Source organism: Dipodomys ordii, unplaced genomic scaffold (assembly GCF_000151885.1).
Source record: "Dipodomys ordii isolate 6190 unplaced genomic scaffold, Dord_2.0 Scaffold100, whole genome shotgun sequence".
Classification (NCBI taxonomy): domain Eukaryota; kingdom Metazoa; phylum Chordata; class Mammalia; order Rodentia; family Heteromyidae; genus Dipodomys; species Dipodomys ordii.
The window spans coordinates 6664307-6678198 of NW_012267316.1; the positions used below are offsets into that span (position 1 = coordinate 6664307).

The 13892-nt window shown below is 41.4% G+C and overlaps 1 protein-coding gene across 2 annotated transcripts in view; it reads right to left on the reverse strand.

The window, feature by feature from the left end:
- The window catches only part of Seh1l (SEH1-like (S. cerevisiae)), a 26893-nt gene that overhangs the window by 11182 nt on the left and 1819 nt on the right, over positions 1-13892 (reverse strand). For both annotated transcript variants that reach the window (XM_013027169.1, XM_013027168.1), the window contains exons 2-5: positions 10850-10900; positions 7718-7864; positions 5303-5514; positions 621-719 (exon numbers count right to left, since the gene is read on the reverse strand). In XM_013027169.1, the coding sequence (XP_012882623.1) occupies positions 621-719; positions 5303-5514; positions 7718-7864; positions 10850-10900 (509 nt within the window). The remainder of the gene's footprint in view (positions 1-620; positions 720-5302; positions 5515-7717; positions 7865-10849; positions 10901-13892) is intronic.

A 13892-nucleotide genomic window follows, 5' to 3' on the forward strand; every position in this document is an offset into this window, starting at 1 on the left:
GCCTGTAATCCTAGCTACTCAGGAGGCTGAGATCTGAGGATCACAGTTCAAAGCCAGCCCAGGCAGGAAAGTCCATGAGACTCTTATCTCCAATGAATCACCAGAAAACTGGAAGTGGTGCTGTGACTCAAGTGGTAGAGTGCTGTTAGCCTTGAGCTGAAGAGCTCAAGGACAGCACCCAGGCCCAAAGTTCAAGCCCCACGATCGACAAAAAAAGTCTTTGCCTTTCTCCAAAGTTGTAAAGAGAACTTCTTCTGTTTTCTTCTAGATCTTTTTAGTTTTAGTTTTTATATCTGTCTGTTATCCATTTGGTGTAGGTATGGATAGGGGTACATGTATTTTCTCACATAGATATCTATAGAACTACCTGAGTGCATTAGGTTTAAGCCCAGCCTGACCAAAATAACAAGGCCCATTTCAAAAACAAAACAAGCTGGGAGCATGGACTCAAAAAAAGAAAAGAAAAAAAAAAAAAAAAGAAACAACCCTATACATTAAAGTCTAGCACAGAACTTGATATATCATAGGAAATATGTAAATATGTAATGAGTGATATACATTCAGTTAATACATAAACGAAATGCAATTTTGAACAGTAAGTAATACCAAAGCAGACTGACCTGGTATTTTCATTGTATTCAAAAATCTGAACCTTGGCCATTGCATTTGGACTACTGTCATCACTTCCTACAGCTATCATAGGGGAATGAGCACGAGAGCTGGAAAGGAAACGTAAAAACAATTTACATTAATAATCAAGATGTCAAATTCAGAAATTTAAAAACCAGGTGTCAAGCAGATATACAACCTAGCAGTTAGCCTGTCCCTATGTGACAATTACATCTCTGACACATACTTGCACAACCACAACTTCTAAATATGAAACTATCATATAAAGGAACTGAGGACTCCTGGATTCTTTTATCCATATTTAGATAAAAAATCTCTTTGCCCAAAAGATAAAGTTTTAAACATTTAACAGATTAAAAATAAACCTGAGATACTTTAGCAGTTTTACCTCCTGAAAGACCTAGCAATTAAATATAAAATGAGGAAGAATACCTTTTTGTCATGACAAACTTCATGACAAAAAGGTATTCAGTGCTTTCCACAAACAGGAGAAATGCAGATGGAAAGAGGAATAGTAGAAAAGACCACCTCCTCACAAATCATACCTCCTACATCATTCCCTTCTCACACAAAAAAAGGCAAAGATAAGCAACCAGAGAAGGGTTCTACTAAAGTGAACTACAAATAACTTTTTTTTGCTATGTGCCAAGTTACCTAGATAATACTTTGCTTTGTCTGCAACATAGTTTAACTTTGACCTTGGTTCTACATTCTGCTCATCCTTCTCTTCTTTTGAGGGGAGGGGCAGGCAGTCCTGGGGCTTGAAATCAGAAACTCCATACTGTCCCTAAGCTTTTTTTTTTTGTCAGTCATGGGGCTTGAAATCTGGGCCTGGGTGCTGTCTTTCAGCTCTTCAGCTCAAGGCAAGCACTCTACCTCTTGAGCCACAGTGCCACTTCTAGTTTCATCTGAGTGGTTTATTGGAGATAAGACTCTCACAGATGAGGCTTAGAAAGTGGCTCAGTGGTAGAGCCCTTGCCTGTTATGCATGAGACCCTGGGTTCGATTCCTCAGTACCACATACGTAGAAAAAGCCGGAAGTGGCGCTGTGGCTCAAGTGGTAAGAGCACTAGCCTTGAGCTGAAGAGCTGAGGGACATTGCCCAGGCCCAGAGTTCAGGCCCCATGACCACCAAAAAAAAGTCTCATGGACTTTCCTGCCAGTGCTGGCTTTGAACTGTGATCCTCAGATCTCAGCCTCCTGAGTAGCTAGGATTACAGGCATGAGCCACTAGCGCCCAGTCCTGAGCTTCTTTTGCTCAAGGCAAGCACTCTGCCACTTGAGCCACAGTGCTATTTGTGGCTTTTTCTGTTTATGTGGTATTGAAGAATCAAACCCAGGGCTTCATGAATGCTAGGCATGTAGTCTACCACTGAGCCACATTCTGAGCCTACTACTCATCTCTTAGAGCTAAAACATTAGTTCTTTATTGATACAACTTGCTAAAGATCTATAAGAAAATGATTTATTAGGTAATAAAATCTAATGAAGACGTTAGTACAAAAGCTCAGGAATAGAACCTAGGCCCTAAGTTCAAGCCCCAGGAATGGTGCATACACACATACACATGTCCACACACACACACAAAATATCTAATAGAGCATTCATCAAAAGGTAATGCCAGCTGGGCGCCAGTGGCTCACACCTGTAATTCTAGTTACTCAGAAGGCTGAGATCTGAGGAGCGCAGTTCAAAGTCAGCCCACGCAGGAAAGTCCATGAGACTCTTATCTCCAATAAGCCACCAGAAAACTGGAAGTGGGCTGTGGCTCAAGTGGTAGAGCACTAACCTTGACCTGAAGAGCACGCAGGCCCAGGTAATGCCAAATTATTCTGGGTAAACAACAAACTTTTCTGAAATAGATATTTGCCATCTATCAGACAAATAATGTAATGTCATAAGTCTGGTTGCTCTCTGATTTTTTAAATCAGCAGTCAAAGACAAAATACTTATACATATAAGCCAGGCGCTGGTGGCTCACGCCTGTAATCCTAGCTACTCAGGAGGCTGAGATCTGAGGATCTCGGTTCAAAGCCAGCCCGGGCAGGAGAAACAGTGAGACTCCTATCTCCAATAAACCACCAGAAAACCGGAAGTGGCGCTGTAGCTCAAGTGGTAGAGCGTTCGCCTTGAGCTGAAGAGCTGAGGGACAACGCCCAGGCCCAGAGTTCAAGCCCCACGGCCGACCAAAAAAAAAAATACTTATACATATGTATGATGAGGTGAGACTGCTTAGGATACATAACATGTGTGGAAACTTAAATCTTCCTCTGCAAAAGTAAGCTAATTATAAAAAAAGCAGAAAAAAACTTATACATATTTTAAAATCTTAGTTTATAAATACTATTATTAAACTTGCCAGTATACAAGCAATATAGCAAAATTTAAGATACAGAACAGTTCATGTTAAGTAGAAGAAAAATAAGCTAGCTAGCTTTTTCTTTCTTTTTTTTGGGCTATGGGGCTTGAACTCTGGGCCTGGGCGCTGTCCTTCAGCTCTTCAGCTCAAAGCCAGCACTCTACCACTTAAGCCATAGAGCCACTTCTGGTTTTCTGGTGGTTTATTGTAGATAAAAGTCTCAGAGGCTTTCCTGCGCAGGTTGGCTTTGTACTGCAATCCTCAGATCTCAGCCTCCTGAGTAGCTAGGATTACAGGTATGAGCCACCAGTGCCCGGCTCTTTTTTTTAAAATAGAAGTAATATGGCCTCCGGGTGCTTACCACAGGCTGTGTTCTTACACTGACTGTATAGAAAGATGAGGCAGAGTAAACCTACCCCATATACACCTCAGCCCAGGCCTGTGCCTAGTCTGTATTGTGAATGGGGAGACAAGGGAAAAAAAAATAAAAAATAAAATAAATAAAATAAAGTAGAAGTAATAATCTAAAAACATAAATCAAGTAGGGATATAAATGTGAATTCATGATAATTGCCAACATAACTAAAACTATTAACATTACTAAAAATAAAAGTATTAAGTAGATATCATAGGAGGTGGAAAGACTTCCAAACTTGCTATTTCTTTTGTTTATCAGTGAATATGAACCCTGTTTAAACACATCAGGACAAGAATCAGCAGTATCTGACTAAAGTCTAAAAACCAAACTACTAAAAACATTTGTTTTTAGGGGATAAGAAAACTATGGATTTTGTTTTGCACTCTTTCAGGTTTCCTTTTTTTTTTTTTTTAACCAGGTTGAGTCTCAATTTTTTTTTATTGCTGACAGTGGACTTAACCGCAGGGCCTGAGCACTTTCCCTTAGCTCTTTGTGCTCAAGGCTGGTGCTCTACCAATTGGGTCACAGTTCCCATCCAGCTTTTTGTTGGTTAATTGGAAATAAGAATCTCATCACTGGGCTGGAAAGGTGGCTCAGTGGTAGAGTGCTTGCCTTGCATGCATGAGGCCCTGGGTTTGATTCCTCAGCACCACATAAGGAGAAAAAGCCAGAAGTGGTGCTATGGCTCAAGTGGTAGAATACTAGCCTTGAGCTGAAGAGCTGAGGGACAGTGCCCAGGCCCAGAGTTCAGGACCCATAACTGACAAAAAAAAAAAAAAAAAAAAAATTCTCATCACTTTCTTGTCCAGGCTGGCTTCAAAATTCAATCTTTAGATTTCAGCTCCTGGGTAGCTAGGATTTCAGGCTACTGATTCTTACCATTTTTTTTTTAATAAATAAAAAGTAACCATGAGCTGGTGTGATGGTATACACTTGTAATCCTAGTGCTCAAGAGGCTAAAGCCAAGAGGATCTTGAGTTCAAGTTCAGTCTCAGATCAAGACACTTTCTCAAAAAAAGAACTTGAGAGACAGAGGCAGGAAGCCCACAAATTCAAGGTTATCCTGAGACACATGGAAAAATCCTGGGGAAAATGGGGGAGAGAGGGATGACTAGCTATACTAATATATGGAAAACTGTCCAAATGTATTTGCTAGTAAAGAAATTTCAAAGAAAGAGTATTAGTTTGTACATATCTGTATGTTTGTTGACTCCCTTATATATTCATGTTAATCTAGTGTATACCTTCATATCTTTCTGAGTACATTAAATACATAAATGTATATACATAGAAAATGGTCAGAAAGTTAATACCAAAATATTTACTACAGATGAGTTCTTTTGTAAAGTAAAAACACTGGAACAAAGGCATTCCAAGGTAGAAAAGAGAAATGCTTCTAGCAGACAGATTTTTTTTAAAAAAAAACTTTTTAGATAGTAAATCATCAAATTTTAATCTTAAAATCTACTAATCCAATTCCTGGGAAGCCAATTGTTTATCAAGTTGACAAAAGGTGAATTTGTGATGGTTTTGTCAACTTGCCTGAATTTTGAATCACCTAGGAGATTAGTAAAGACACAGCTCCAGGTATGTCTGAGGATATTTCCAAAGAAGATTAACGGGAGGAAAAGCCACCCTTAACATGAATGACACCATTCATGGGTTGCTGGACCCAGAGGAAATATAAAAAGAAAGAAGAAAGCCAGCTCACTGCCTGGCATTTCCTTTCTCTACTCTCTGGCCATGGTGACCCGAACCACCGTGCTTCACTACACTATCCTTAGAATAGAATGATGTGTCTGAAATGCTGAGCTAAATCTTTTTTCCCTTAAAGAAAAAATCTCTAGTTCATCTTAGGAGAAGTATATCATCAGAAGTTTGATATGTAAGCTTACCTTGAAGGGTTCCAAGAAATACAACTACAGCTTAGCTTGCATGAGATCTCATGCTGCAGAGACCACTGGCTGAGATTCATAACATCTGGTGCCTCATATATTCTAACTATGCCATCTGCTGAACAGGTTGCTAACATAAGACCCATATGCTTGGGAGCAAATTTCACATCTGTCACGGATGTTCTGCTATCCACTAGAGTTGTCCTCTTCACCTGAAAAAGACAATAAACAACTAAAATCATAAATGAAAGAAAACATGGTAGAGATTTTACCAGTTGTTTTTTTTTTTTTTTTTTTGTCAGTCATGGGGCTTGAACTCTGCTCCTGAGCGCTGTCCCTCAGCTCTTCAGATCAAGGCAAGCGCTCTACCACTTGAGCTACAGCACCACTTCCATGGTAGAGATTTTAAAGAACACAGAATTGCTCTTTCATTTACAAAGTACATAGCCTTTCAATACACTGGGTTTTTATGGGGTTTGGGATTACATTGGGTTTTTTTTTGTGTTGTAACCGGGCCTTGAACTCAGGGTCATATACTGTTTTCCATTCATAGCTGACACTCTACCCTCTGAGCCAAGCTGCAGCCAGCATTTTGCTGGGTAACTGGAGCTAAGAATCTCACAGATTTATCTGCCAAGGCTAGATCTGAACTAAGATCCTCATATCTCAGCCTCCTGAGTAGCTAGGATTAAGCCACTGGCAACCACCTTGTATGCATTTTGTTGTTGTTGTTGGCATTTTTTTTGTTGTTGGTCGTGGTGCTTAAACTCTGGGCCTGGGTGCTGTCCCTCAGCTCTTCAACTCAAGGCTAGTGCTCTACCACTTGAGCCACAGAGCCACTCCTGGTTTCTGGAGATAAGAATATCACAGACTTTCCTGTCCAGGCTGGCTTTGAACTGCAATCCTCAGACCTCAGCCTTCTGAGTAACTAGGATTACAGACATGAGCCACTGGCACCCGGCTTGTATAAGTTATTTTTAAGCCTGTCTGGGCCCCAATCTGCTCCAAAGCACTTTCTAAAACACCACATCCATAACCATCACTAACAAATTAATGACATAATTATTGCCTTCAAGGCAGAAAAATGTCTGTCCCAATTTAATATGTACATAATTTCTTAGGCAAACTGCTCATGAAACTAAAAAAAAAATATTAAAAATTTTTATACAGATAGCACTGTAGTGCAAAGCATGCTGCAAGCAGTAAATTAAATAAGACCCTTTAGTAGTAAATAGAAGGTATGCAACTTCACTTAAGCATAAATGACCCCACTTGGACTGCCACTGTCCTAGAAAGGAAGAAGTCACAAAATACGTGCAACAGTGGCAGCCTCTAGAGACACAATAGGGTGACACTGGAAGACAAGGAAGTTCTCACCCTTTTATGACTTTCAAATTTTGTACCACGCATGTGATTATGAAAAAATTATGCAGGAGGCTGCAGTGTAGCATCTCCAAAAAATTCTCTCTCAAAAATCCTTACTGTATAGAGTAGGAACTTGGGTAATATCAACCATCCAATCAAAGCCAAAATAAAGCTTAAAATGGGTTCACATAAAGGAGAATATATTTTGCAAGGAAAATATAAAACAAGGGTTTAGAAAATAACTCAGAAGTAAAATACATGTTTAGCATCTGTGAGGCCCTAGGTTCAATTCCTAGTACTGAGGGAGGGGAGGGGCGCAACAAAAACAGCTTTCAAGAATGTTAGAGGTGGGGCTGGGAAGGTGGCTCAGTGGTAGAGTGATTGCCTTGCATGCATGAGGTCCTTGGTTCTGTTTCTCAGCACCACATAAGCAGAAAAGGCCAGAAGTGGAGCTGAGGCTCAAGTGGTAGAGCCCTAGCCTTGAGCTGAAGAGCTGAGGGACAGCACCCAGGCCCAGAGTTCAGGCCCCATGACCAACCAAAAAAATGTTATATACTAAGTCTAAAGTTATATACTAATTGCCATCTAAAATCACATAAGAAATGCTAACATATAAAACCAGATGCAGCCAGTGGCTCACACCTATAATCCTAGCTACTCAGGAGGCTGAGATCTGAGGATCTGAGTTCAAAGCCAGCCCGGGCAGGAAAATCCATGAGACTCTTATCTCCAATAAACCACCAGAAAACCGGAAGTGGCTCTGTGGCTCATGTGGTAGAGCACTAGCCTTAAGCTGAAGATCTGAGGGACAGCGCCCAGGTCCAGAGTTCAAGCCCCACAACCACACACACACACAAAAAAATGCAAATACTATTTCATGGGTACTCCCAAAAACTAATTCAAGCCCAAGATAAAATGAAAAATAGTGGAGCTGATAAATAAGGGAGAAGTAGTAACATTACCAAGTGATTGAAGAAGTTATTCTTAGGATCACCACCAATTCCCACTGTTCACATGCCTGCCCCCATTAGACACAAACCAATGTCTCACCCAGTGACTTTGTCCTCTCAGCTTATCATTTGATTCTCCCACTATTTCTTCCCATACAGCAGCTGTTCGGTCAAAAGAACAGGAAGCCAAAACCTGTCCAAATTCAGGATGGGCCCACGTTACACGCCATACAGATCCACTGTGTGTCTAGAGGATTTTAAAAGAGGAAAGAAAACCAAACTGAGTTTACTCATATTTCATACATAGGAAGTTTTACTTTTGTAAAAAAAAGTTCAGGGCTGGGAAGGTGACTTTGTGGTAGAGTGCTAGCCTTGCATGCATGAGGCCCTGGGTTCAATTCCTCAGCACCACATAAGCAGAAAATGCCAGAAGTGGCACTGTAGCTAAAGTGGTAGAGCACTAGCCTTAAGCTGAAGAGCTGAGGAGCAGTGCCCAGGCCCAGAGTTCAAGCCCTAAGACCGACCAAAAAAGAGGAGGAAAAGTTCATAATTTTTATCTGAGTAACAAGAAAAATGTGTCTATGTGACATTCCAAAAGCAGCAGGCAAACCAATAATGGACTATAACTTCCAAAAATGTTAGCCAGTTATTTTTCATAAGTTGACTATCTCAGGTGTTTTGTTACAATGCTAGGAAAGGTCCTAACATAAACATTATTCATAGTAACCCAAAACTGGAGATAATTCAAATATCCTTCTACTGGTGAATGGGTATGTGTGGTGTAACTACATTAACTATTTAACAGACTACTGACATATGACAATGCTCATGAACATCGAAAACACTAAAGTAAAGGAGTCAGACACAAAGGACTATCTATAAGGTATCCCCAGAAAGACTCATGTGCTAGGAACTCCATCCCCAGATGGTGATGCTATTTAGGAAAGTTCTAGAAACCGAAGGGGGGACATAGCTGGAAGAAGTAAGTCACTGAGGGCAGGTCCTTGGGATTATCTTGTCCCTGAGCCTCTGCCTGTCTCTCCGCCCCCTGTCCAGTGTCAGATAAAGAACCACTGGTGCCATATACTACAGCCACCATGATGCCTAAGGGACGAACCCTCTGGAAACAGGTCAAAATAAACCTGGTTTAAGTTCTCAGGTACTTTGATCACAACAATGAGAAAACTAATACGTAAGGATTCCATCTATACACAATTTCTAGCAAAGATGAAACCACATAGCCCAGGTTGGCTGTGACCTCACTATCCTCCTTCCCCAGCCTCCTGAGTGGTAAGATTGTAAGTGTGACCCACACGCCCAGTCTGCTGTCATATTTCTATTCTGATTTCAAGACTCTAGTAGACTCCTTTTCTCTTTTTGATTCAGTGCTGGGAATGTGTTCTACCACTAAGCTACATTCTCAGCCTTTAAAACTGATAAATTTAATTGAGTAATTGAATCAAGGAATTTAAATCAAGGAATAAGCCAGGTGGCTAAGATGCAGAGGATCACAGGTCAAAGCCAGCTGAGGCAGAAAAGTCCTCAAAACTCCATTACCAAAATATCCAGCCACTAGAGTAAGCAAACTGAGCGGACACAAGGCCCTGAGTTCAAACCCTGGTACTGAAAAAAAAGTAAATAAATAATCAAGAAATAAAACAATGCATGAAACATCACAATGAAATCTCTCACTAATAACTACTGCATGCTAATAAAAATTAAACAGTAAGAAACCAACACATAAATGATGGAGGAAAAAAATCACAACTATTAAAAGTATATAAAGGAAGCTGGGCACAGGTGGCTCATGCCTATAATCCTAGTTACTCAGGAGGCTAAGATCTGAGGATCAAAGCTCAAAGCCAGCCCAGGCAGCAAAGTTCAGGAGACTTTTTTTTTTTTTTGGGGGGGGGGTCCGGTCGTGGGGCCTGAACTCTGGGCCTAGGCGCTGTCCCTCAGCTCTTCAGCTCAAGGCTAGCGCTCTACCACTTGAGCCACAGCGCCACTTTCGGCTCCACTTTCGGCTCTTTTTCTTTTTGCTTATGTGGCGCTGAGGAATCAAACCCAGGGCCTCAGGCATGCAAGGCAAGCGCTCTACCACTGAGCCAACTTCCCAGCCCTCAGGAGACTCTTATCTCCAATAAAGGATCAGAAAACCAGAAGTGGTGCCTTGACTCAAATGGTAGATCACTAGCCTTGAGCTGAAGGGTTGAGGGACAGCATCCAGGCACAGAGTTCAAATCCCATGACCAACAACAACAAAAAAAGAAGCTGGGCACCAGTGGGTCACACCTGTACTCCAGCTACTCAGAAGGCTGAGATCTGAGGATCACAGTTCAAAGCCAGCCAATGCAGGAAAGTCAATTAGACTCTTATCTCCAATTAACCACCAGAAAACCAGAAGCGGTGCTATAGCTCCAAGTGGTAGAATGCTAACCTTGAGCAAAGAACTCAAACCTCATGACCAATCAAAAAAAAATACACACACACACACACACACACACGCACACACGCACACACGCACACACGCACACACGCACATGCACACACAAAGGAAGCTTCATTCCTGTAATACTATCTACTCAGGAGGCTGAGGACTGAGGTTCTCAGTCAGACAACCAATACAAGACACTCATCTCCAATTAACTAACAAAAATCCAGAAATGGAAGTGTGGCTCAAATGCTAAGACTACCAAATTTGAATGAAAGAGCTAAAACAAGGCCCTCAGTGAGTGAGTGAGAGAGAGAGAGAGAATATAAAACTAGCCGGGAGTCAGTGGCTCACACCTATAATCCTAGCTCCTCAGAAGGCTGAAATCTGAGAATCGAGGCTCAAAGCCAGCCCAGACAGAAAAGTCTGTGAGACTCATCTCCACTAAACTACCAGAAAACTGGAAGTGGAGCTGTGGCACAAGCGATAGAGCGCTCACCTTGAGCTGAAGAGCACAGGGACAGCACCCAAGCCCAGAGTTCAAGCCCCATGACCAACAACAACAAAAAGAATGTAAGGCTATAATAAAAAACTAATAATAGAATGATACAGAATTACAGATTCTCTTATTCCAAATTATCTGAAATATATTTCTATTACTTTAATAGCAAAAAAAAGTTAACTGCCTTTCCAGGAAAAGAATCAAGCATATATGTTATAATTTCCTCAAACTGAATAGCAGGTTTAACACAACAAATAGTAAATATTTCAACCTTTTTGAATCACAGTAAAAATACTAACCTTCCAGCTAGCAGTGCAATGCCAATCTCCACTTTCACTTTTATCCCATACCTGTGTGAAAACAAAAGGCAAGTATTTTATACAAAAAATTCCCAAAAATTGATGTCAAAAAACCTCTAACACTGATTCAGTGTACAAGCAAAGAGAGGAACTTAAAATTCTCTCTCTCTCTCTCTCTCTCTCTCTCTCTCTCTCTCTCTCTCACACACACACACACACACACAGTCTCTTTCTCATGCCTTTCTTGTGTGTGCATGGGCATGTAAGTGTATTTGTGTGGTACTTTTATTTTTACTACTGGGCAAACAACCCTAATCCCTCAATTCTCATTACTGACAGCAGTTATGTTTTATGACTACTAAAACACTGCTCCTAGGAGAGATGTGGTTTAGAGTACTGTGAATCTCTGGTCTAACATTTTCACCAACCAATCAATACATAACCTGTTTTATGTAACACATTTCTGCTTAAAGACATTATTTATGGCTAGGAATGTGGCTTAGTGGTAGAGTGCTTGCCTCACATGCATAAAGAAGCCCTGGGTTCGATTCCTCAGTACCACATAAACAGAAAAGCTGGAAGTGGTTCTTCGGCTCAAGTGGTAGAGCACAGCCTTGAGCATAGACAGGCTCAGAGACAGAGCCCAAGCCCTGAGTTCAAGCCCCAAGACCCACAAAAAAAAAAGACATTATTTAATACACAATGTTGATTCATCCACACTGAACTCGGAGTCAACAGGGCTACAATACTCAAGTCTAAAGGGTGCTTATCTTACACATATGTGTGTTAGTAGTAAGGCACACCACAGCCTTCTTTGTCTAGAAACTCTTCAGCACTTAAAAACCATTTGAAGGGTAGGCACTGGTGGATCACACCTGAAATCCTAGCTACTCAGAAGGCTGAGATCTCAGGATCCCAATTCAAAACCAGCGAGGATAGGAAAGTGCTTGAGACTCTTATCTCCAATTATCACCAAAAAATCGGAATGGTAGTGCACTAATAGCCTTGAGCAAGAGGTCAGGGACAGTGTACAGGCCCAGTTCAAGCCCCAGGATATACACACATATATGCACATAAACACATACACACACACACACACATTTTAAATTGTGAAATCATCAACAGAATAAGTAATGCAAAAAGTTGCATCATTAACTGTGAAAATAGCTTGTTCAAAAGTATAATCAAGCCGGGCGCCGGTGGCTCACCCCTGTAATCCTAGCTACTCAGAAGGCTGAGATCTGAGGATCGAGGTTCAAAGCTAGACCGGCAGGAAAGTTCGGAAGACTCTTATCTCCAATAAACCTTCTAGAAAACCGGAAGTGGTGCTATGGTTCAAGCGGTGCTCACTTTGAGCTGAAGAGCACAGGGACAGCGCCCAAGCCCAGAGTTCAAGACCCATGAACAACAACAACAAAAAAAAAAGTACAATCAAAATAAGATGATAGATAAAATACCATCTCATGGGCTGGGAAGGTGGCTCAGTGGTAGAGCACTTGCCTTGCATGCTCGAGGCCCTGGGTTCGATTCCTCAGCACCACATAAGAAAAAAGAAAAAAGCTGGAAGTGGCGCTGTGTCTCAAGTGGTAGAGTGCTAGCCTTGAGCTGAAGAGCTGAGGGACAGCGCCCAGGCCCAGAGTTCAAGCCCCACGACCGACAAAAAAAAAAAAATTAAACATATATAGATCTATATCCCACCTAATACTTTTGTTTCTCTGGAAGACTCTGCTTAATGTAGTTTGATTTGTTTTGTACATTCTGTAAATGGATTGCACAACATATACCTGTTTCCACCTGATACTTGTTTATTGTATTTGTGAGATTCATCCATTCAACTGACAATGGACCTTTGGAGTAAGAAATAGCTATCTAGCCGGGTGCCAGTGGCTCTCACCTGTAATCGTAGCTACTCAGAAAGCTAAGATCTGAAGATCATGGTTCAAAGCCAGCCAGGCAGGAATGTCCATGAGACTCTCATCTCCAATTAAACCACTCAGAAAACTGGAAGTGGCACTGTGGCTCAAATGGTAGAGTGCTCGCTTTGAGCTGAAGAGCTGAGGAACAGCGCTCAGGCCCAGAGTTCAAACCCCATGACTAACCAAAAAAAAAATTAAAAATTAAAATTTTTTTTAAAGAAAAGAAATAGCCACCTAAACGTCTAGTTTCTATTGGGACCACAGCCAGAAGGTGGCGCCAAAACATCTCACATAGAACTGAAGTGCTGTGTACCTGCTGTCTCTGATAAAAGTAACAGCTGAAGTTTCCAGTGGCTTTCACGACTTAGATAGTATTGCTAGGATGCAACCTTTACATTGGAACTGGAATCTTCACATTTCTAAATTCAACACCACATGAATCAATAAACTTGAAGTGTTTAACGAGGACACAAAAGGTCTTGGCAGAAGTCAGATGGGAGAAGCAGCTGACAGGCCTTGAGTCCAGCACTGGAGAGTGTCAGCAGCCTGGAATGACTGAGGCATCCCCTAATTGCCAGCCAACGGGTCCTCAGTCTCACAGATGCCAACAGAGCCACACGGCTCTTCACAGTACCATACTTTATTGCCTCATTTCCTGAGCCCCTGCCTGGGGGAACTGGATGTCAGTTATATACCTATTGGTTTGTAATTTGGGAGGATCTCTGAGCTCAGGAACCCTGAATATCACCAAAAACTCAGAAGAAAAGAAAGATGAAAAGGATACACTAGGCGTAAAAGTACCAAAAAGTCACTTTTTTTTTCAGTGCTAGAGATGGAACCACTGAGCCATTCCCCTAAACCCAACAACAGGCTTTTATTGGTAGAAAGGAGGTCAGATCCTGCAATCCCACTATTGGGCATTTACCAAAATGATCACAAACAAGACCATACTAAAGCTACCAGCACAATTATGTTTATTGCAGCCTTATTTACCATAGCTAAGATATGGAACCAACCCAGATGCCCCTCGTAGATGAATGGATCAAGAAAATGTGGTATATATACACAATGGAATTCTATGCCTCCATCAGAAAGAATGACATTGCCCCATTTGTTAGGAAATGGAA